The sequence below is a fragment of the Watersipora subatra genome, chromosome 10, assembly GCF_963576615.1.
Source record: "Watersipora subatra chromosome 10, tzWatSuba1.1, whole genome shotgun sequence".
In the NCBI taxonomy this organism is placed as follows: Eukaryota; Metazoa; Bryozoa; class Gymnolaemata; order Cheilostomatida; family Watersiporidae; genus Watersipora; species Watersipora subatra.
In genome coordinates this window covers 2,027,279-2,050,000 of record NC_088717.1, presented here as the reverse complement: position 1 = coordinate 2,050,000, position 22,722 = coordinate 2,027,279, and the positions used below count along the sequence as shown (strand labels likewise).

The 22,722-nt window shown below is 35.1% G+C and overlaps 1 protein-coding gene across 3 annotated transcripts; it reads right to left on the bottom strand.

Annotated features, from left to right (window-relative positions):
• Window positions 1–655: 655 nt before the first annotated feature.
• LOC137406431 (sulfotransferase 6B1-like) lies at window positions 656–12,179 on the bottom strand. Of its 3 annotated transcripts, none has more exons than XM_068093015.1 (8): window positions 12,154–12,179; window positions 9,933–10,142; window positions 6,778–6,978; window positions 5,005–5,060; window positions 2,348–2,533; window positions 1,949–2,098; window positions 1,340–1,397; window positions 656–876 (listed from the first exon to the last, which is right to left on the bottom strand). In XM_068093015.1, the coding sequence occupies exons 2-8, from the start codon at window positions 10,138–10,140 to the stop codon at window positions 767–769; spliced, it is 969 nt and encodes a 322-aa protein (XP_067949116.1). In that variant the 5' UTR covers window positions 10,141–10,142; window positions 12,154–12,179; the 3' UTR covers window positions 656–766. The 3 variants fall into 3 exon arrangements, with proteins under 3 accessions (XP_067949116.1, XP_067949115.1, XP_067949117.1); XM_068093014.1 differs by having other exon boundaries at window positions 12,074–12,176; XM_068093016.1 differs by lacking the exon at window positions 2,348–2,533 and having other exon boundaries at window positions 12,074–12,176.
• Window positions 12,180–22,722: the final 10,543 nt, after the last annotated feature.

Here is a 22,722-nt window from a genome sequence, read left to right as displayed (position 1 = left end):
CTTTTCTTTTGTCAGCTGGGGTTGTATTTTCAAAAGTATGTACAGTATATGGTTATATCCGCTGTTTGTCAGATCTGTCTGGTATGGTTTTATCGCCTTGTCAAAAATATGTTTGCTAGAAGAAAGTATGTTCAATCTTTTATTAATGTTAAGTGGTAAGTTTTTAGTGGTGCGAGGTAATTGGCTGCTCAGTCTATGTACATACCAGATACTGTCGTTAGATTTGTTGTATGGGCTGTATGGGCTTTGGCTAAATTAAGAGTCCCATCTAAAAAGGTGACAATTTTCATATTTTCTTTGGTTTTTATTTTTAAATTGCTTTCTTTAAATATTTTGTAATTCGTCTATTTCATGTTTTCGACATTTTTAGGTGTGTCGTTGCATATTGCCAGTCCATCATCACGGTAGAATACAGTGTTACTTTTTAGTTTGTCTGGTAGCAGAGATGAGATGTAAGCTCTCACAAGTTAAACAAGTCTCAGCCCTGTCAAAACTACCCATCACCACGTCGAAAATGTTAGCAGTGTCGTTTTCAGTCCAGGTGTCCTTGTTTTGGCTGAGGTAAGAACTTTTTGTGTGCTACTAGTATTATATGTTGTTCATCATGGCTGATTATAGCGTAATGATTTTTGCGTAAAAAAAATAGTATATTATATACAATAGTATATATTATATTCTTATATATCTCTTTTAAATGTGAAGAATGTTATACATGAACTTTAGTAAAGGCCACTTTGTGTAGAGCCGATACACAATGTAATACTAATTATGCATAGGTGAAAGGAATTTCTTTTCCGATAGCCCATTTTTCTAGTACAGAGTTGAATAGCTCATTGTCTTCCACGGTAAACTGTTTCTTCCAATCACCTATCTCACCTAGTATAAACAACATAAAGTTTTTCTTGATACATGACTATATAATATCAAATGGTTTAGAAATTATTTCAAAACTTAATTAGCTCAAAAATAATGCGTTTAGATTTGATTGTATGTAGAAGGAAATCTAAAAATTGATTTTACTGCTACAGAAAAGAAAGTAAAAGTGTCAGAAACAGTTTTTATTTGTAGTAGAACCAGGAAAGTAAAGGAAGATACTACCAAGAGCAAGTAACTTAATCCTGGTCAAGGGTGTAAGGAAACTCTGCAAAAACAGTTATCAGCTGATAAAAATGCGCTTTTCAAAGGTGAGCATATTGAGGCAAATTGTTTACAATCTGTCTGTGGAATCTTTTACAGATATATCAATGATACATTTAAAAAAAATTAAATGATTTCATAAAACTCAAGTGACTAGAAATAAATAATAGTTTGCTAGCTAAACTAACAACAAATGACTTACCTCTACGATATATGATATCATCCAAGGGATTGTCTTGACCACCAACATTTCCTCCATACTGCAAATGTGTTTATATATACATGTATGTAACGGCACATCAATTTGTACACTTGGATTTTATAGCTTAAATCCTTAGTCTATGTCAAGGATATATTAACAACTCTCATATTTATTAATGTAGAAATTTGGAGATAAAATCCGCTGATAAACACACACTTTTCTTAGTGTTTAAACTTGAACTCTGACCTTTGCAGAAAACCTAAACTATTTTATGGTAAAACATGAGGAACATCTTCAACAAAAAACTCTGCTTAAATAAGCTCAAGAACCACACTGATTAATTGAATATTAACTTATTTAAAGACTAACATTCCGTACGTCAAAACGCTTCTCTTAATTCTTCACTTGTTTGATGATAAAAGTTTATTTGGCTGCTCTTTGAGTTTATATATTTTCATATTCTGTTTTTTTGTTTAGCTTCATATAGCTTCTAATCTTATGTGATAGTAACAGTTGGGCTTGAGCTAAAGCATTGGTAAAACAAAACTATGGCTAGTCTACTGGTAGCAAAGCATATCACTAGAATGGTCTGTTTGACTGCCTAATAACCTTTTCAATAATTCCACCAGCCTTGGATGATCCGACTTTGCCAGACTTCATACTTTGAAAGTCACTGGCTTCTGCAATTTGTTTGATGAGCTCTAGACTCCGATGGGTACCCAGAAATTCATCGATCTGTTTAATGGTCTCTTCTGGTTTCTAAAGAGAGTTTTAAAGAGTATTTAATGGCAACTCTCTATATATAGAGTGATGATACTCGTACTCTATATCACTGAGACTCTAGTTAGTTTAGTTGTACTAGTAGATAAATGATCATTCAAAAGTGAGACCTGATGCTTTTAGAGTTGTGATAATAAGTTTTGCCATAAAACTCAAGCATTTGAATGATATTGCAGTGAAGTATATTGACGCCTGTCTTTTTTAAAGCTTGTCTAGTATAATATTTACCCGTTTCAAGTCTTCATAAAATACAAGCAGAATGTTAGGCTGGTCTTTCTGCTTCCACATATAATCTACATAGTCAAAGTAGTTCCCGAATATTATATCTTTGCTGAACAAGAAGACGCTGAGAAATTCTGAGAATGTCATTTTGGATAATACTTGAAACATTTCCGAATTGGGTGCGATTGGTCCCTATAAATAAACAACATTATATATACCATCATATATAAACGTGAAAAAATCTTCAATAGAAACAATTGTTTTTAACATGTCAATCATTTGAGCTTTCATTGAAGCGATTAGAGAAACGAATTTACAGTAAGTGAAGAATAATAAAATCTCATTAAACTTGGTGACTGTATCAACTTATTTTTGTGTCTAAAGTCTGAGTCTAACAAACGGATCTTTTGCTAGATTTTGTAGTTATTTTTCAGCATTTGGCACAGACTTGCAATTTTGCATATTAGGATATTTAAACTGTGTATCTTTGTTTTTTGAATTTTCAGCAGGCAACTAATAACATTGCTATGTCAGAAAGTGCAAGCAGAACTGAACGTAAAAGAAGCACCGATCAAGATTTTAACTCTTCTGGCTGCAATAAGAGAATACAAGGTCGATTTTTGTATAGCACTCACTACTATTTGCTTAGTCTTGTTTCTAATGCAAACCTGTTCTTCTGCTTGATATTAGACAGCTCGGGAAGTCTTTCATACAAAAATAAAAACTGTCTCTGTTTGCTTCTCTGACCAAAATATATTATTTAGCGACATATGAAGGAAACTGCCATGTCTCCTTTACTGCTCCACAAGAACCAAACCACAAGAGTACATCGCAAGAATATAATATTTGAGAATATATATGAGAATAAAAGCCAATTCAAAGTTTAGCTTGCAATGGATCGCATGCAAGGGACTAGCAGGATCTCTGCTTTCATTTGCTCATCTGGGCTCCTACATGCGCTTTTGATTAGTTATGCTTCGCCTCTTCAAGCTAAGCTGGTACGTGACTTGGTTTTAGTAATACAGTCATACCTCAACATACTAAAAACTTGAAATACAAGCCAGCTTTTAAGGGCACCAACATACAAGCCATGTTTGAGATATGAGTACACGAGTAAGTGGCCAAGTATATCGGAGGTGTCTTATGAAAACAGCATCACTCTGTACTTTTCAACTGCTCAGGTTATACTTTAGCACGGCACTTTTTTTGCTCGTTTTTCATTACAGAGTTATGTAAATTAAAAGTACTGTGCCAAAGTAAGACCAAAAGCCAGCCGGTACAGTGAAGGATAATGCAAAAAAGCAAATGAAAACAATAGATATTAAACGTGAAATTATTAAAAAAATATGAGAAATATGTATGGGTGATTGCGCTAGCTCAGCAATATGACAGAAATACATTCACAATATGCACAATTATCAAACAGAAGGATTATAGTAAGGGCATTAAGTTTGCAAAAGGACTAACCATAGGGTAACCATAGTTTCTAAACGGCGCAGCAATATTCACGATGAGATGGAGAGACTGCTCAGGCTTTGGATAAAAGACAAACACCTGGCCAGCAATAGAGTAACTGAAACAATACTATGTGAAAAAGGCTGGTGCTATCTACCAAGACTTTAAAAATAGACATTCGGGCAAGTTGGCTAGTGGTCGTGCATTAGCCCTTTGTGACAACACTGGTGTTCGTCTTTTTCGCAACATGTTGGAAGGTCGGGAAAGGCAAATGTCCTTAGATAGGTTTCTTTTAAAACGACTGGCTGATCGTGAGAGCGAAACAAAGGAAAAATTAGCTAAGCCATGAACAACTTAAAACTATGAACGCCAAAGAGATTTTAATTACGTTAAGTTTAAAATGAAAGTTTGCTTTAAGGTCTGCGCATTGAATCGAAAATTATCCAAGCCAACTGTTGTAATGGAGAATAACTTATTTCTTCCTCTTTGGCAAATTCTAGTGTTAGCTGCTATTGTATGTATTTAATTTTGCATTTTAATTCATCCCATTTCTTTGCATTATTTTTCATTTGTTGCTTTTTGTAAAGCATTTTGTAAGTTAGGACTATAACCAACATGTTTTTTTTTGTTACAATATATTGTTTGTGTTTGCGTTTTCTAGAGTATGGAAACCAATCAATATATATTTAATCATTATATATATAAATAAATTGAACCAACATGCAAGTAAATTGACATACGAGCTCAGTCCTAGAACGCATTTAGCTCGTAAGTTGAAGTATGACTGTATAAGCAATAATGTGTCAAGCTTTAATAAAGCCGGTTATAGCCTTGTTAGCTGAACTGACTTTGTCCTTTTTAGCCGAGATGGTCTCAGTCTCTCAGTCGTGCCAGTTTTAGTTTTGTCAGCCGAGCTGACTATAGCCATGCAAATTGTACTCAGCTGATTGGCTAGTCTCCGATCACTTGGCTAATTGTGTATGCAGCTAGTTTGTGACCTTTCAGCTAAAACTCTTAGAGAGAGTGTTCTGATGGCTTACACTACAGTTAGACTCGTAAACTACACCTCTCATACAATGGAAATTTATATAATCAGCTACACAGTTGAATAGAGAATATTTTGTATTATTTTCGATTATCTCACCAAGTGTTAAATAAAATGTCTGAAATATGTCTAGATATCTATTGGATGAGTATGTATCACTCACCATCCGGATGATCTGATGGTAGAAGGAAGTGGCAGCATCTTTCGGATTTCTCAGCCCTAAAGGAGGCAAAACAATTAATCAGCTATTCATAATAAGCACTTAAACAGATGAATTAATATGTGTTAGTTTATACTTAGAACAGTTGAAAATAAACATACATAATCAAATTATTAGCTAGTCTAATGCCTGAAAACTTGTAAAAACATGCTTCACAATTTATCTGCAGCTGAAATAAAGTTGTTATGTAGATAGTGCTGTAGTAAATATCACAGCTATTTAGTTTTTTCTCAAAAAATGATCGAATGCTGAGAGAGAACTTTGTTCTATCTAGAGTTATCTTCCCTTTTCCAACAAGAGCGAAAACTCTACTCTTGTCATTTCAATTAGCTTTCTATTGAAACCAATTTTTAACTTCTAGACGTTGCTTTGGACGTATGGATAAACATAATAGTAAATTGTTATTTAATAATAAATATTATTATATATTGTAATATTTATTAAAATATACATTATAATAATTTATTATGGTAAATATTATTATTGTAAATATTTTACTAATAAACAAATGAAAGTAAGAGCTTCAACTACGAATTTTATTCTGAAAATGAAAGATTCGCTAGACGGCTTAGGCTGTTAGTTCTTGCTGTTCCTAGCAAACAACCTGCTGTAGAGTTTGTCAACACTATCTTTTAAACACAAATTCAAAAGCTATAGACAGGTGCAACAGCATTCAACCGACAAAGTCAATTTTGGACTTGGTATTTTACACATTTTCATTGATACAATTTATTTAACAGCTTCCAAAGATATTTCTGTTGAACACTGAGTTTTGTGCTGCTACCAATGGTAGAAACCCTACTACATTGTACAGTGGGAACACTTGAATTTTTCACATGTACTCCTTGTAGAGGCATGCAATCAAGTAATGGGGATGTAAATAGCCTTCCGGTTAAACAATGACCATGGAAATAGTATTTACTTGATGTGGTATCTGGTATCATCTCTTTAAACAAGCGTGGTTAGTGCTAGCCATGATACAAAAGGTCAGAAGGTCAAACAGCCTTGTTAGTTATCGTAAATCATCTTTGCATAGAAAGCAGCTAGCCAATCACATCTCCGGTTTAGTTTCCAAACTAGCCCAAAGTGGTACTAAATATCACTAGCTAGATATTGAATTTTAATATCTAGCTACATTTAAGTACGTGGCTCTTAAAAGTTATGCATATGAGAAATCTCAAGCATTACAGACAGTGTATAATGTTTAGCATGTTTCTTGAAATATCTTGGCACTGTGAAAAAATTAATGACTATTGAACATACATGTTAATGTCATTCAATGTGTTCATGCAAAGGGTTAACTCGCAAAATCTGATAATTTATTTGTTGAGAGAGTAATGAAGCCAATTGACAGAATAAGTACAACAATAGATATTTTCACAACATCCTGAGTTAATTAGACTGAAAGAGAGCGGAAGTCTTTTGCTCGGTTTTTGACCAATCAAGATTTGCTTATCATTTTATCATATATCATTTTACAAAAGAGAGTATGTAAAAAAATGATGCATTATAGGCTAAATCTAAATATTATGATATATACATGTAAATGCTGTCCAGTGCTTGCTTTTCTAAAAAGACACGCACATCATCAAAACCGGAGAGACATTTTTCTGTCAGCCAAGGCTGTCCCAAAAAATTTATTGTTCAGCACTTGTAAGTCCACAAATAGCCGAAAAATAGAGTACAGCTATTTGTAAATAGGTTTCTAATGCTCACCCCATACAATTTTCTGTTTTCTGAATTCTTCGGGAAGCAGATCAATTCTTAAATGAGTGTTGAGAACTCGGGGTGAGGGAAAAACTGTATCAATCTCACTCATCGGACAAAAATCAACCTGACAAACATTCTTTGATAAGGTTAGATAATCTGCAGAGCTGCGGATCAGCATACTTATTACCTCCCACATGTAATGAGTACCTGACAAAAAGAAAGAGAGAGCACCTGTAATTAGTTGTCTCTAAAAGGATGCCTTAACAGAATGCATACTTTGTAATATCATTTGTTGACAAGTTTATGAGCTATCTCTATGCTACTACTGAAAAGTAGAAGAGTACAATTGTCACAGTTATACGGATGAAAAATACACTATAACGTTTTTATTCTTAGAAAGTAGTTTCAATAAGCTTGGTCAATAGACGAAGAGATTACTTCCATTTTTTATTTTAAGCTGAACCAATAGAAACTAACCTCGCAAGTTTTTGGTATACAGTGTACATTGCCCATTTTATCTGCATTATATATTATCAGGTAAACTCTCCTAGCTTGAATCTTGGAATATGTTAAGTTTTATAGACCTAAGTTTTGAAAACCTCTATTAGAACTCCACCTCTATTTGCATGCCACCTTTAATAGAAGGTCATTATAGAAGAAGGGTTGAAAATACAGTGCTACCTTTTAATTGAACACCACCTTTATTTGCCTGCCACTTTTACATTCTTTGATATTTACGAACCCATAATAGAAAGGGATCAGTGAAAAAGTTTACCACAACATGGTACTAATAATGACTCGGTTACATCAATAACCATTAGTTTGTTGGTTGTTGTAGCAGTTGCCATGATTTTAGTGGCAGTATACTTGAGAAGATCAATTATCACAATTATCAGAACTAGCGGGGTCCTACCACACAAAGCTGTCATCAGAATAGTCACTTTTAAAATCACTGTCGTCACTTTTAAAATCACTGCCACCTTTTTCAAGTTGGTAACCAAAACAACTTCTTTCTTCAAATTCGTTATTTTAATACAAATATCTATTCTGGTGGCACTGGGTTGCGTTAAAAATCTGAAACTCCCTCAGTTTTAGAACTTCTGCTAATCAAAAGCATGGCTTAACCAGCGACCCTCACAAACATGTTAGTGATATTTGGGAGCGTTGCTGATTACTCCGCGAAGAGTGACAGCCGTCTTAGGTTTTTAGGGCTATATTTCTTGTACTGAAAATAGACTGAGATTGTCTTAGACCGAGATCAACCTAAATAAAATAAAATAGACCTAAATACCTAGAACCTAAATAGAACCTAAATAAAATAGACCGAGATCACTGTCAGTCACAGACTTGGAAACGGATTTGCTGTCAATGTCGTGGCACTTCATTGCTTTAATTTTTGGCAGTCTATAAATGCTGGGCCAGATGCTTCAAACCAAAACTAGTGAAGTTTCGGTTTACTGTGGTGATTTATGAACAAATACTAAGTTAGTAAAGGTACGGCTACACATAACAAAATTTCCGTTGGTTCTAACCAAAATCATGAAATGATTGAAACACACAGAATTATTCTGCGCAGCTAGAATTGTGCTAGCGAGCACGATCCCGGCAGCTTTTGCAATTAGTATAGTCCAAGAGACGTATAATGACACACAATAAAAGTTTAAGTGCAAGTCAACCTAGTACACACGATGCAACTGCTAAGATTGCGTTATTGAATGTATTTATTGCTTGGACGCTATAGCTACAAATTGTTTATTTTTTAATTATATTTCCTTTTTAGCAGCAAAGGTTTAGTGGTAGAAAATGTTGACATCTCTAGCGCAAACAAGTCATTTGCATCGTATTTACTATGGTAACTTTCTGTAATATTTTTCTTGTGTGTCGCATTATGTTCTCGGACTACATACATGTATATCTTAAAATTTGTTAGAATCGTGCTTGCGAACCAATAATAGCGCGACTTAAACAGTTACATCGTGTGTTTTATGTTGAAATGCTTTTGTATTTTTATTGTGTGTCACGATACATGTCTTGGACTATGCTAATTTCTAAAGCTGCTAGAATCATGCTCGCTAATAATTTGTTTAATCTGTTAAAAGCGTTTCGTCGACGAACTCGGTGGGCATGCACAGCTCAAATAATTCTGTGAATTTCGACCGATTAATTCTGCGTTTTTCGTGATTTCGGCCAGAACTCCGAACTAACGAAAAATTTGTTACGTGCAGCCGTACCTTTAGTAATCATACTTACACAATCATCGTCACCTACATTGATAAATGGTTGTCTCGTCTGTCACTTTTTAAATATCCCTGTCGTCGGGTCGTCAGAATCGTCACAAAACATGGGAGGACCCCCACTAGCCTCTGGTTCAAACTCAACATGTTCTATATACTAGCTGTTGTTTCGAAGTTCATCTCTAATGCGGTTTACAGTCTCACCTGAAGACTTTAAATCGTTTCGATGAATGATGAGAATACTTCTCATGAACACTTATGACATAATAGCAGCCATTATTATGGCGTATTTTAATTTAAAAACATTAAAAGCATCTTTAAAGCTCAAAAATGTTATATCTGTTTTCCATTTCCATCGCTTTACGGTTTTTTCTTCAAAACTTTGAAAATGGCACCATCGAAATAATCAATAACTGCATCCCATTAATATGTCATAATCAAAATAGTTCCTTGTTTAACTTGTCCTGATATTTCGACATTTACGAAAAACTATTTAACAAAAATGCAGAGGCCGACGGTATTAATGTCGCTCTGCTCAAAGGAAAGTTAATAATTTAGGCGACATTAGTATCGGTCTACGTGAAAAAGTTAAATCTATCTCCCCAAAGTTTTGGAATGTCAAAAAATGCAGTGCGGCCCTCTATTTCAATGTCACCTCTAATAAAAGGACACTAATGAGAAGGGTTGAAACTTGGATGCCATGACGTTTGAATAGAGGCTTTAACGTATAAAGTATCTTTCTTTGTTTATTTGAGTTGCTTTTAATTTATTTTCTACCGTTTATATAAGAAATGCTGAGCGATTGAAACCTTGCTATAAAATCAGAGTGATAGATGGGTATATGTAGGTGTAATTCTTGTTTTTCCCAGATTGGGAGGTCTGTGACATGAATGGCGTATGTCAGTGCATATTCTAAATTTCCGTTACCATTCTTGCAGTGAACTGTTAACATAGCATCTCCTTCCTTCCATTTATATTCTTCTAAGCATTTCTTTACTTTTTCAAACTGCTTTTTGTTTGATTCATCGTCTTCAATAAGCAGAGGAGCGACCTTGAAACTGCCATCATCAGATATGAACCAGTGCTTTGATTTAGGTAGCTTGGGGCAATCCATGCTTTCACCTTGCCAAAGCATACCTGGGAATCATTAAAACAGTTACAAAAATGTTCATGTTAGACTTGAAACAGAAAACAAAATCCTGATGTCCTGTCATTATAAAGTTTTTCATCATCATATTACATTGGCTCATGAGAAGAATTTGGTTATTTCAAGCAAAAACATTGCTTTTGTTTGGTGAAAACTAACTTTGGAGTTGTCCTATTGGCATGTTGTTTGCTTAACAGTAAATTAAATGCTCCGTTCACTAAACCCATAGATATATATACCGTAGGTATATATATCTATGACTAAACCTTACTGAGTAAATTGAGATGCAGCGTTATGAGGTTGTAAAATAATTGAAAATACATTAGCTCAAAAGCAAGAAAGGTCACATATTATGTTAGTAAGATGAGCATGTTTATCGGACACATCTGCAATTCTCAAACTGCAAGGAATCTGAAACTTTCTACAAAAACTATATGTGAGCAAATAGCAAACTCATTTCCTTTATCCTTCAATAAATAACTAAATGATTACTGCAAGTCCTCATGCTCAAGTCCGTGAGTCCTCAAGCCGCGCGGCTTGAGGACTTACGGACTTGAGCATGAGGACTTACGGTAATCATTCAAGGAGTGAATTGAAAATCTTGAACTCTCTTCACCCGATCACCCATCTGCAAAAAATGTAGCTCATCGTTTGAGTCTTGTTTGATGGTGTAAAGTGTAGTTAACTGAATCACTAAGTGATAGTTGTAGGTCATATCTTACATCTAGGCAGTGAATTATGTAACAAAATACTGTCTCCTTTTTGATTAGATACTGTTACACTACCCATATAGTCCTAATTTTTGTATCTACCGATGCTCACTAAAACGGGAATAAAAACACCAATTTCTCATGTCCGTTTCAACACTCGTTTTCCAGTCAGGTTTTGCAAGCCACACCTGGTTTGCCAAAGGTTTTGTGCTGTATGCACATCATATACAAAACTAGTGTAAGATCTTGTCACTCACATATAAGCTAATGAGGGTCTATGTATACCTAATCCCTACCTTTCTACTCTTTGTTTGACCTCTCTGCTAAATTTTACATCTTATTGCTTCCCATGAACCACAAAGTTTCACCAAACATGTAAAAATTGGCTGCTGTCTGACGTCAGATACAATAGTTCCATTCAGTGAAAATTACAGCTATTATTAGAAAGCAATAGTTTTGCTTTTAAAGCTTACCAAATTGAGGTCAGAGTTTTATTTCTCTGTGGTTAGTCAAAACCACAACAAATGTTATCATTAACGCTCTCTGACCTTAGTTCAAGAGGTTGATATGCGAGGTTAGTCTCAATGTATATTTACACAGAATCTCCAAGATGTGATCATAACAGTTCAAAGCGCATTCTGCTACGTATTTCCTCTATCTATAGACACAGCTGATTAGCTTGTGAATGCCTTTGAACTTTGAACTTTACTGAAATCCTGCCAACTACATGTACATGTAGGTTCCTGTGATGTCACTAGCTTTCTATCATAATTGAGTGTGCTGATCATGCCTATGTACGTCAACGGCTGGCTGAATAGCATTGATGAATAATATATTTTAAAATTAATAAAGTTGTGAACAATTTTCTTCCAGTGGTCTTTTGCGCAAAGTATTCCAGAAACATAAGCCGTTCAAACTTTTCAAAATGCTTTGATTTTCATTGGAAATAAATTAACGATTATTCCATATATTTTAATAGTTGTAGGAAGTACATCAATACGTAGGTAAGTGCTAGTCACAAAGAAATGTAGCAGTTAGAATGTATTTTCAAAAATCTACTGATTAACTAACCAGTTCTATCAAATACAATTTTATCAATACTCAAGTCCACAAATTAGCGATTTGAAATATGTCATGATTGACTTTGCAACACTATGCTCAAAGTATTATGTTTCTAACATGTTTACCATAAAGGTTCACTAAATATCTACCTTAAACAGTCAAACTTTGAATCTTCTCAGTTCTCCGTGTTCCTAGTTACACTAGTTTATTCACAAGTACTTGCCCTAACCTCAGTGAAAGCCTTCACAACTAGGCACTCAGATGAAATATGACCTCTAAGTTTCATGTAAAGTCTGGCAGCATGCCAACTGCCTGTCACACACCACAACCCCTTCTAGTCATAAGTATAATAATCATCTATCAACTGTATGTACACGTTTGACTTAATGATCCTATTGGCGCAAGGGTGAAACCACAAAAATATACTGCATAATGAGTTTTATTGTCATGCAATAGCTCACATTGTTCTGCGTTTGATGATGGTACGTACTATGACCTGTTTAGATAGATATTTGCTGCATAATTTTAGACAGTTGAGAGGTTGTTTATGAAGATAATTTGTTTTCAAAGGCCCTGATAATCTACTATCTCAGCAATGAGTTTTCAGTTGTTAAAATATGTCTCAAACCAAATAGCAAATTTGAATTCAAAAGATACTAATTAATATAAAAGATAACTATTTGCTAAATACTAAAATGAGGCTACTTTTCTTATTCTCAAAAGAGAGCACAACTCAAAACTAAAAATTTGCTAATTATCGTATCAACTACCCTAAAACCTTTATTTGAATACTACTTTTACAAGAACGCTACCTCTAACAAAATTCCACTATAGGCCAAGGGTTGAACTATACCGCGCTATGGCATTCAAATAGAGGTTTTACAGGAATAATTCCTTTTGAGAGCTCCAAAACTGTCTTTAAGTTTTGCCATGATAACTAAAATTGTGTTTACTAGCTGTGGTAGCCTGTCTTGACAAACTGTTGTTTTTGCGGAGTTGTTCCCCCGCCGAGCGGGCGAGCAACACAACAGTTTGTCACAAGACGTACTACACCTGACGCATCAGCTGCACTTATAGGGAGTTGTTCTCTTCCGTCTATGCGGCTTGGTTATGATGTTATGTCGGTAGCTCCATTGGTAATCATAACGAATTTCGCGCAAAAAATTATGTAGAAAAAATAAGATTACAACGTTTAACTAGTGACTAGTCTCTGCGACAAACTTTAGTAGAACTTGAGAACTTAGGCAACAACAGCAACTAAACATGTCGTTATTTGTGCGCTCAGTCAGTTTTATTTCTAGTTTTGTATCAGTCAGTTTTATTTGTTCTTGTGGATTTTATTTTCAATTTATTTTATTCTTAAATTCTACTAACGTTTACAACAGAAATTGGTCTTTGATTAAACGTTGTAATCTTTTTTTTCTACATAAATTTTTGCACGAAATCCATTATGATTACCAATGGAGCGACCGCCATAACATCGCAGCCAAGCAGCATAGACGGAAGAGAACAACTCCCTTTCAGTGCAGCTGATGCATCAGGTGCAGTACGTCTTGTGACAAGCTGTTGTGTTGCTCACCCGCTGGACGGGGAGACAACTCTGCAAAAACAACAGTTTGTCAAGACAGGCTATGTCTGTGGTGACGATTTCACTAAAACTAATTCTGGTGGCTGATACTTAGCTAGTATACAAAGAGTTTCCCATCATCACTCGGCTGTTCAATTGGTTTAGATATATTCTGATTCACATCTGCTGTGATTATCATATGCTTGAAGGTGACTCGGGTGACTCGGGTGTCTTGTATCATTATAGTGTGTGCTAATCAAAAGTATTTTGTTTGTTGTTAAGTTTATCATGCTGAAAAACTGACCAGTGCTCCTAACTGATACTACAGCTTAAAAACATTTACTATTAGTTTCTGGTTGAATTTTTAAGATTCATAAGAAGTCTAGCTTTTTATATTTTTAAGTATGAAGAAATAAAACAAGATGTTTCGTACACTTTCTACACATATGTTGATAGTGTATGAAACATCTTGTTTCTACGTAATCTGTTCATAAGCTACAGATGTACAGTAAATACCCGTGTATAGGACGATACCATGTATAGGATGCAGTGAACATTGGACCCCAAAAACGATGAAAAACCTGTGTGACTGTGTATAAAAGGCGTCCTAATTTTAGTTCTAAATTTCTATTAATTTTTATAGAAACGGTGGTGTTTCATATACTTTTTGTGAAACCATTCGACATTCGTCATGTCGAATGATTGGAGATAGCAATCGATGTTGATGTACAACCAACAATGTTAAATCAAAATTGAAGCGGGGCAATACATACATTGTCTTTATCCCCGGCAGTGTGACAAGTATTCTGCAACTGATGGATGTCGTTGTGAATAAGCCATTCAAAGCAGCATTAGAACAGAAATATACTGAATGGATGATTAACGGTGAGCATACTTTCACCAAGAGTGGCAACATGAAGAAAGTCGACATGCCTACGATCTGCAAATGGTGACCATGACAATAAATATTGTAAGATTGAAAATTTTATAATAAATGTTTGATAATATGATAAACACATAATTTTTATAATAAAAATATCCATGGATAAGACGCACCTGGGTTTTTAGGTTAACTTCTTAAGAAAAAAATTTTGTCTTATACGCTGTTATTAACGGTAACTGCGTCACTTGGGAGTTTTGAAAAAAATTTGGTGAATTTTAAACATTTATCATTTGCCGCTTTAAAAGCTATTATGCTAAAACTACCTTCTGTCTAGGGTCAATACCATTTTCTAAAAAACACCAACAGCCGGGCTCCTTAGCTGTCTGAAATTACAGAATTAATGAAGTTTATCAGTTGTTATGATTTTGTGCAACAACTAGCTCTGGCTGACTTATTCAACAGAACTATTTGTTTATTTTTTATTCATTTGGTAGCTAATATATATTATGTTAGCTGTATAAAGTATCTTTGATGTTAAACATAAAGCATTTCTTTAATCTTATAGCAGTGCATGTAAATTGGATGTAAAAAATAATATAGTATATCATAATATTGGTAACTGCTGTACTACTCTAATAGTATTATAATATTTTATTATATTACAATAATGTAAAAATAATATAAAATAGACTGCATATTAAGCTTTATGTTAAACATAAAACCTTTTTTGAATCTTGTAGTGCATGTATCTATAGCTTAATGAAAGTGTACCCTATTCTTAGTTTGCAATTTGTCTTTTGTGTTTGTCTGAGTCTTTTGTCAGTTTGTCAGTTTGCCAGTCAATTGAGTTACATCACAAATGCTTTTGCGGATCACAAGACAAAAAGAAACAAAATTAGACCTAAAATAAACACCTAATGTTTGTTTTACTGATGATCAGCCCTTGAAAGTTGCAATGGGTTGATGGTTTTTTCGAGCTTCTTTAGCTAATCTTTGGCGGTGTTATGAATAACTTCCTTTTTTCAGATATCCTTTCAGAACTTTGAGCTGCTAGGGTTTGGGAGGATCTGGCGTGGCCTCTATAGCTCACCTTTGAACTGGGAACTGGGAAAGTTGGATTATAAGTGAATAGTTTGTTCACTCTTTTTTATTCCACTATTTGGTGTGTCACTTCTGTCATATCAATAGTGGTATTAGCTGCTGTTTGGCAGATTCCACAGCTTTTTTGTGGCTTGACTATGTAGATACTGTAACATGTGGTTTTTTTTCATGGAGTTTGCTAAGTGTCTTGCACATGCGATTCATTTTTTTTCAAGCCTCGTCTGCCTTTTCATCTGTCAAGTTTGATGCCTGACTGACAATGGCCTAATACCCAAAATCTTTAGTGTGATGTTTGCCGGTGTAACTTAGTGCATTAGTCTTGATTATTGATGTCATAGGGACAATTTTTAGCGCTAGGTTAATCTCAAGGTCTTATCCTTGGTCACTTGAGGCTTTTGTCATGTTATCGCTCCGATATCAGCTTTTTACTGACTATGTTGCTTCTCTGTGCACAAGATCGTTTAACAGTCAGAGGCAATTTAGGACGCTTCTATATTTACAGTTGTCGTACCTTCCCAATGTAGCTTTACTTTTAATTTTGGCTCGATAGGGAGCACTTCATAAAGTTTGTGTTATTAGTTCGTCTCTATTTCATTTATTTGGAACCAGTAGTGTCTGTGCTTTCGCATGTGCTTTTGCATGTTGGCGTGTTGGCCGGTTGACGGGTTGATGTGTTGGCGTGTTGGCGTGTTGGCGTGTTGGCGTGTTGGCGTGTTGGCGTGTTGGCGTGTTGGCGTGTTGGCGTGTTGAGGTGTTGATTAGTCCTTATAAATTTCATTTATTTCCATTTTTGCTATATTTTCTTACAATATTTTGCATTGTTTGGGTCAGCTACAAGCAGTGCATAATTATCTCCTTTTCACTGTGCGATGTCTAAGCTAGCGTGGCATTACTTTTTGTGCTAATAATAAAGTTTATAGAAATTATGTAAGCAACGGCCTTATGCAAGCAAACACAAAAAAATGACTAGTAGGTTGGGGATCACACCTGATCACCATGCAGATGTGTGTGCGTGCATGCGTGCGTGCGTGCACACACGTGCATGCGCATAGGCACACGTTCATGCATGCCCACACGCAGGCACAAGCATGCACATATGTGTGCGCATGCATGTGCTTGTGTGTTTGTTCTTGCGTGTGTGCGCAAGTGTATGTGTGTCTGTGCATGTGTGTGGGTGTGTGTGCATGTGTGACTGGGCGTGCACGCATGTTTGTGCATGTGTATAGGCGCAAGAGCATGCGCGCATGTGCGCATGTTTGAACAGTTGCAAGTGCATGCATGTGTGGAGCCCGTGTGTGCGCTTGTGTGCAAATGAGAACACAGGAGTGTGTCTTTATATGTCTGTGAGTGGTTAATCTTAATGGTTAATCAGCCACTTCATAGCATTTACTTGCGTACATCAGCTATATCGATTGAGTTAGCACATTTCAATGTGTAAAATCCTAGAAAAATTCAGTTTTAAATATGCTAGGACATATATATATATAGACAAAGTGGATGCTGCACAGTTCGTTACAGAGTGCTCAATGATAAATCAGAGCTATGCATGTGCTGATTATTTTATATATATATATATATATATATATATATATATTACATTATTAACACAGCGAGCCCATTTCTGATATTTTGGCACAATCGGTAAAGCTTTTCATTTTAGTACAATTGCGTCTGAGGAGTGCTTCGCACGAAACAGATTTGTAACGCAAATACTAAAAGTTTACTTTTTTCGCAATAATTTTTCAAATATTTCATACTCCGCTAATAATCTTTTAGGTTTTTAGTGTAGAGTTCTCTTTTTATATGCTTTTGCACTTGCTTTTAGTTAACATAGATTTACTCCACTGACGTTTTTCACATCGGCAAGATATTTTTGATTTTCAATTTTATTTTGTTGAGAATTACTACGGTGTTGAGCACTCTTCCAAAAGCTAAAAATGAAAAAGGTAAATTTTGGTTACTCTATGAAAAACATACCAATGCCAAAAAAATCAAATTACCTACAAAGATTAATAGAAATGACCGAGAAGTTAACTCACCGAATGAGATGGAAAGCACATTTTTACTTAAACCCAAATCAGCAATCAGAACAAAAAGAAACCTATGGATTCAAAACAAAGCAACTGCCACCTTTTATAAAAGAAATGTCAGATTTTGAAAGTAAGATAACAGAAATGATACAAAACATCAAATTCAAGCCATACAACAATGAACTTCAACGAAAACTACTTCAAGACACTAAGACAATACAAGCAAACAATAAAATACTTGTCAAAGCTGACAAAACAACCAACTTTTACAGACTTGAAAATGATGAATACAGCAAAATGTTGCAAAATAATGTGACTAAAACCTACAAAAAAGCTGACAAGACAGCAGTAAATCAAATTACATCGAAAGACAAAGAAATAGCGCACAAATTAGGACTTGAGAAAAGAATTGAGACAATAGCAGAGAAGCAACCATTCATAACGTTAAAAGACCACAAAGATAACTTCACAAACCACCCCACGTGTAGACTAATCAATCCAACAAAATCTGAAATAGGAAAAATAAGCAAAACTCTGCTCACAGGTATCAACAAAAAAGTGACAAGAGAAACTAGTGTAAAATTATGGCGAAGTACGGGTGATGTACTGAATTGGTTTAGAGAAATAAAGGAAAAGCAACAGCAAGCATTTATTACTTTTGACGTTTGTGAATTTTACCCTTCAATAACAGAGACACTATTAAAAAAAGCATTAGATTTTGCAAGCAACATAACAAATATCACAGAAGACGAAAAGGCAATCATACTACATGCAAAAAGATCGCTTGTATTTCACAACGACACAGCCTGGTCAAAGAAGAACTCTAATAAATTATTTGACGTGACTATGGGTAGCTACGACGGAGCGGAGACTTGTGAATTAGTAGGGACTTACTTACTGACCCAAATACCCAAAGAATTGACTTGCAGCATTGGACTATACAGAGACGACGGACTTGCGGTTTGCAAGGGTACACCCCAAGCTATAGAGAGAACAAAAAAACTAATATGCAACATATTTAATAAGAACAACTTGAAAATTACTATTGAGGCGAACAAACGATCAGTGAATTTTCTTGACGTAACTTTAAATCTACAAGATGGCAGCTTCAAGCCTTTCCAAAAATCCGGCAACACAATACTATATGTGCACAAACAAAGCAACCATCCACCTTCCATATTGAAAAACTTACCAGACAACATAAACAAACGATTAAACGCACTTTCATCAGATGAACAACAATTTAACAGCACAGTGCAACCATACCAAGAAGCACTCCACAAGAGTGGATACAACAACAAACTACAATATGAAACCAACATGAATAAACCTAAAAAACGTAACAGACAAAGAAAAATTACATGGTACAACCCACCATTCAGCGCCAATGTTGCAACCAATATTGGACAAAAATTCTTCAACATAGTTACAACATGTTTTCCAAAGAAACACCCACTCCAAGCATTATTTAATAGACAAACCTTAAAACTGAGCTACTCAGTAATGCCAAACATGAAAACAATCATTGATGGGAGCAACAAAACCCTTAATAAAACCAGTACACTACAAAAAGAAGACGATGAAAAAAGTTGCAATTGCAGACAAAAGAACAACTGCCCTTTGGAAGGAAAATGCAGAGCCAAAAATGTGATATATCAAGCAACAGTCAGCAACAATACAAACAACCACGTAGCGACCTACATAGGACTTTGCTCAACCGAATTCAAAACTAGATACAGCAACCATAAAGCCTCGTTTAATCACAAAAACAAACAACACCACACAGAATTGAGCAAACACATTTGGAAGTTGAAAGAAAACAACTCAACATACAACATAACATGGAAAATATTAGCTCAAGCACAACCATATACAAACAAGACAAAACGATGCAAATTATGTTTACTTGAAAAATACTTCATAATATGCAAACCACACTTAGGCACATTAAATAAAAGAAATGAATTGACTTCTAATTGCAGACATGCTAGGAGTTATCTTCTCGGTTACACTTAGCACTAAATTACATTATTAACACAGCGAGCCCATTTCTGATATTTTGGCACAATCGGTAAAGCTTTTCATTTTAGTACAATTGCGTCTGAGGAGTGCTTCGCACGAAACAGATTTGTAACGCAAATACTAAAAGTTTACTTTTTTCGCAATAGTTTTTCAAATATATATATATATATATATATATATATATATATATATATATATATATATATATATATATATATATATATATATATATATATATAGTCAATCAAGAATGATTGTACTCAATTTTCTCCATGATAAATCTATGTAATGTCTTTTCAGATTTACAAAAAGATGAGTCTGTGGTTTTTAATGCTATCAATCATAGTATAGATAAACTGAAGAGTGATGATGGGAGATACCATTGTTAAACCATAAATCTTACCAAAACGTTTTGCGGTTATAAATTAGCAGGTCTTCTCTTTTATGCTGAATAGGCCTACATCTCTATTCATCTTGCACTGATATAAGACGTTTCAACTACATTTGTAAACTCCAACTTAGCTCAAAGCTAAAGAAGAGCAGCTACTACCACTTACTTATTGGAATTACATGTGGGGTTTTGTATTTAGAGTCTGCATTTACTGTTTGCTTCTCTCCGTTCTTTGGCATGAACACAATAACAGTTTGAATGCTCTTGTTGTTGTAGCAACAAGGATTACTCTGCATTGTCAAAACATCATAGTGTCAATGCCTCATGGTGTTATAACAGTATGGTGACTGAACCTTTTCGTTAAAGCAGAGCTTTTAAAATCTTTTTCCAACCTGTTTTTATTCTTATTTGCTTTTGCTCTACGTATAGGTACATAGAACCCATTCTCAATATCCCATCCTTTCTTTTTTTTTAGTTAATCAGCCAAGATCAGATAAATCCTTTTTGCCTCTAGAATATCTTCCTATATTTTCTGTTGCTGAAATAATAGGCCTGTAGGCACCTTTCTACCATGTTCCTACAATATTGGAAATTTTCGTTTTGTTTTAATTGTTTCCACACTGTTGCCCTCTTTTTTTACAGTAATTCTATATTTTTCCTTCTTCTATCCCTCTGCTACAAATTCTTTGTCACAGAATCTCTCTTTTTTAAGTAAGTCATTCTATTCTCTTTTTGTTACAGTTGTTTTATGTGTATTGTATGTTGTTTTACTCTTAACCCTAATTCTGTTTTATTTAAAAATACATCCACCAATCTAACCACAATGTGAAAATTATTTATCATTCAAATCGCAATCATTTGTAGAACATACGATCATGATTCTTCCCAAACAAATAGCAAATATAATGATTACACAATCTTGGATGATTAGATGAAGGCGGATAAACATATGCATGCAGTCAATAGAATAAATGGAAATAATCAGAGAATGCAGAAGAAAAGTTTGCTGACAAGACTGCTATTCTAGCACCAATGTTTGAAAGAGTCAATTGAATTGAAAGTCAGTAAAAAGTTCTTGAAGAGGCCTTAGCCTCACTCAAAATAGATTTAAAAGGTAAGGTTATGACTATAGAGGAATGGATAACGAGTTAGTAAAATTCAGGTTGCTAGTTTACCCAACACTCTAGAACCCAGATGCCCAAATGGAGGCCCGCGGGCCTGATCAGGCCCTCCAGCTGTTTTTATCAAGCCCCCCAGCTGCTGTAATTTTTTTAAATGTTTGGCAAATTTTAAAGAGTTTGTTTGGCAATGCATTATTGTTATTGTATTAGTAGTAATTATTATCGTAATTTTCGGATTATTAATCGCATCCCTATATAGGCCGCATCTGCTTTATTTTCAAAAACCGGTAATACAACAATACAGAGGCCGCATCTTTTGTATATACCACAGAACACATGACGGTGCTTTTAACACGGCAGCAACTTTGGTAGTTAAAATGGAACAGTGCCATTACGCACTGTTTCGTATTAACCGACGCTTTTTAACCCAATGCCTAACAGACCTGTGCCATTAGGCATTGTTTCGTTTTCTTTCACCACTAGAGGCACACTAACCGCAGATTCCGGTTAATTCGCCTTATCTGTGAAAGAAAAAAGCGCAAAATAGCCGCAGCCTCTAAATCAGCCGCATGGCTCAAAACATCGAAAAAACGTAGCGGCTAATAGTCCAAAATGTACAGTAGTTATCTGAAATAACCTGACCAGCATTATTGACCATACTGGAGTTTAGTTTTGTGTTAGTGTGGGGGATTTCTCAGTATAAATTGTTTGATTAGAGAATGTCCAACAGTCCCCCATTTGAGATTGGTTCAACTTTAGTTTTTTACCTACAGGGAATTTTCCAGCTTGCATTTTCAAGACTTCTACTATAACTAATGACTTAAAAAAATATTTGTGATCAATCATGGCTCAGAAATTGGTAGACGGAAACAAACCGACGTTATAATCCAGACTGGACTACACAATTCTTTTTCATGAAGTAAAAAGGAAACCTATATGTTTGATATGCGATAATTCAGTTGCTATAAACAAGGTAGCAAATGTCAACAGGCATTACACTCAAAACCATCCTGACTATGACGGAAGATTTTCATCAGGTACAGCTAGGAGGCAGGTACAGCTTGATAGATTAACAAAGCAGGCTAATGGACAAATGGCTATGATGAAGGGAGCTACAAGCTTGCAACAAAGAGCAGCTACTGCTGGTTATGAGGTTTGTTATAAATTGGCCAAGGCAATGGCTCCATACATCCACAGTGAACTGTTCAAAGAATGCATGGTCTCAGCCGTTAAGCGTTCTACCCTGAAAAGCTAGATATTCAGCAAGCTGTTCAGTCAGTACCACTATCTAGGAATACGTGTGCACAACGGATAGAAGCTATTGCCAATCATGTGACTGAAGGTGTCATATATAACTTGAACAGGTGTGAATTATTTTCAGTTGCATTATATGAGAGTACTGACATAAACGATGTTGCTCAGCTGAGTGTGTTGGCTCTGTATTATCTCAACAACAAGTTTAGTGAGGACCTTGCAGCAGTTATTCCACTGACGGAATGCGCGACTGGAAAAAATATGTATCAGGCATTCAAGGCTTACATGGACTCCCATAAAGTGTCAATGCATAAGATAATTTCTGTAGCAACAGACGGCGCCCCAGCTATGGTGGGTGTATATTCTGGTTTTGTTAATCGCCTGAAAGATAACAATTCTCAGATGATTGCATTTCATTGTATCATACAC

Bases quoted from the DNA above. Each gene is read 5' to 3' on its own strand.
- LOC137406431 (XM_068093015.1), bottom strand. From the start codon at position 10,140: ATGCTTTGGCAAGGTGAAAGCATGGATTGCCCCAAGCTACCTAAATCA. The intron at 5,061-6,777 runs GTGAGCATTAGA...TGCCTCCTTTAG, and splicing joins AAAACAGAAAATTGTATGGG to GGCTGAGAAATCCGAAAGAT. The intron at 1,398-1,948 runs GTTATTAGGCAG...ACACATTTGCAG, and splicing joins CTGGTGGAATTATTGAAAAG to TATGGAGGAAATGTTGGTGG.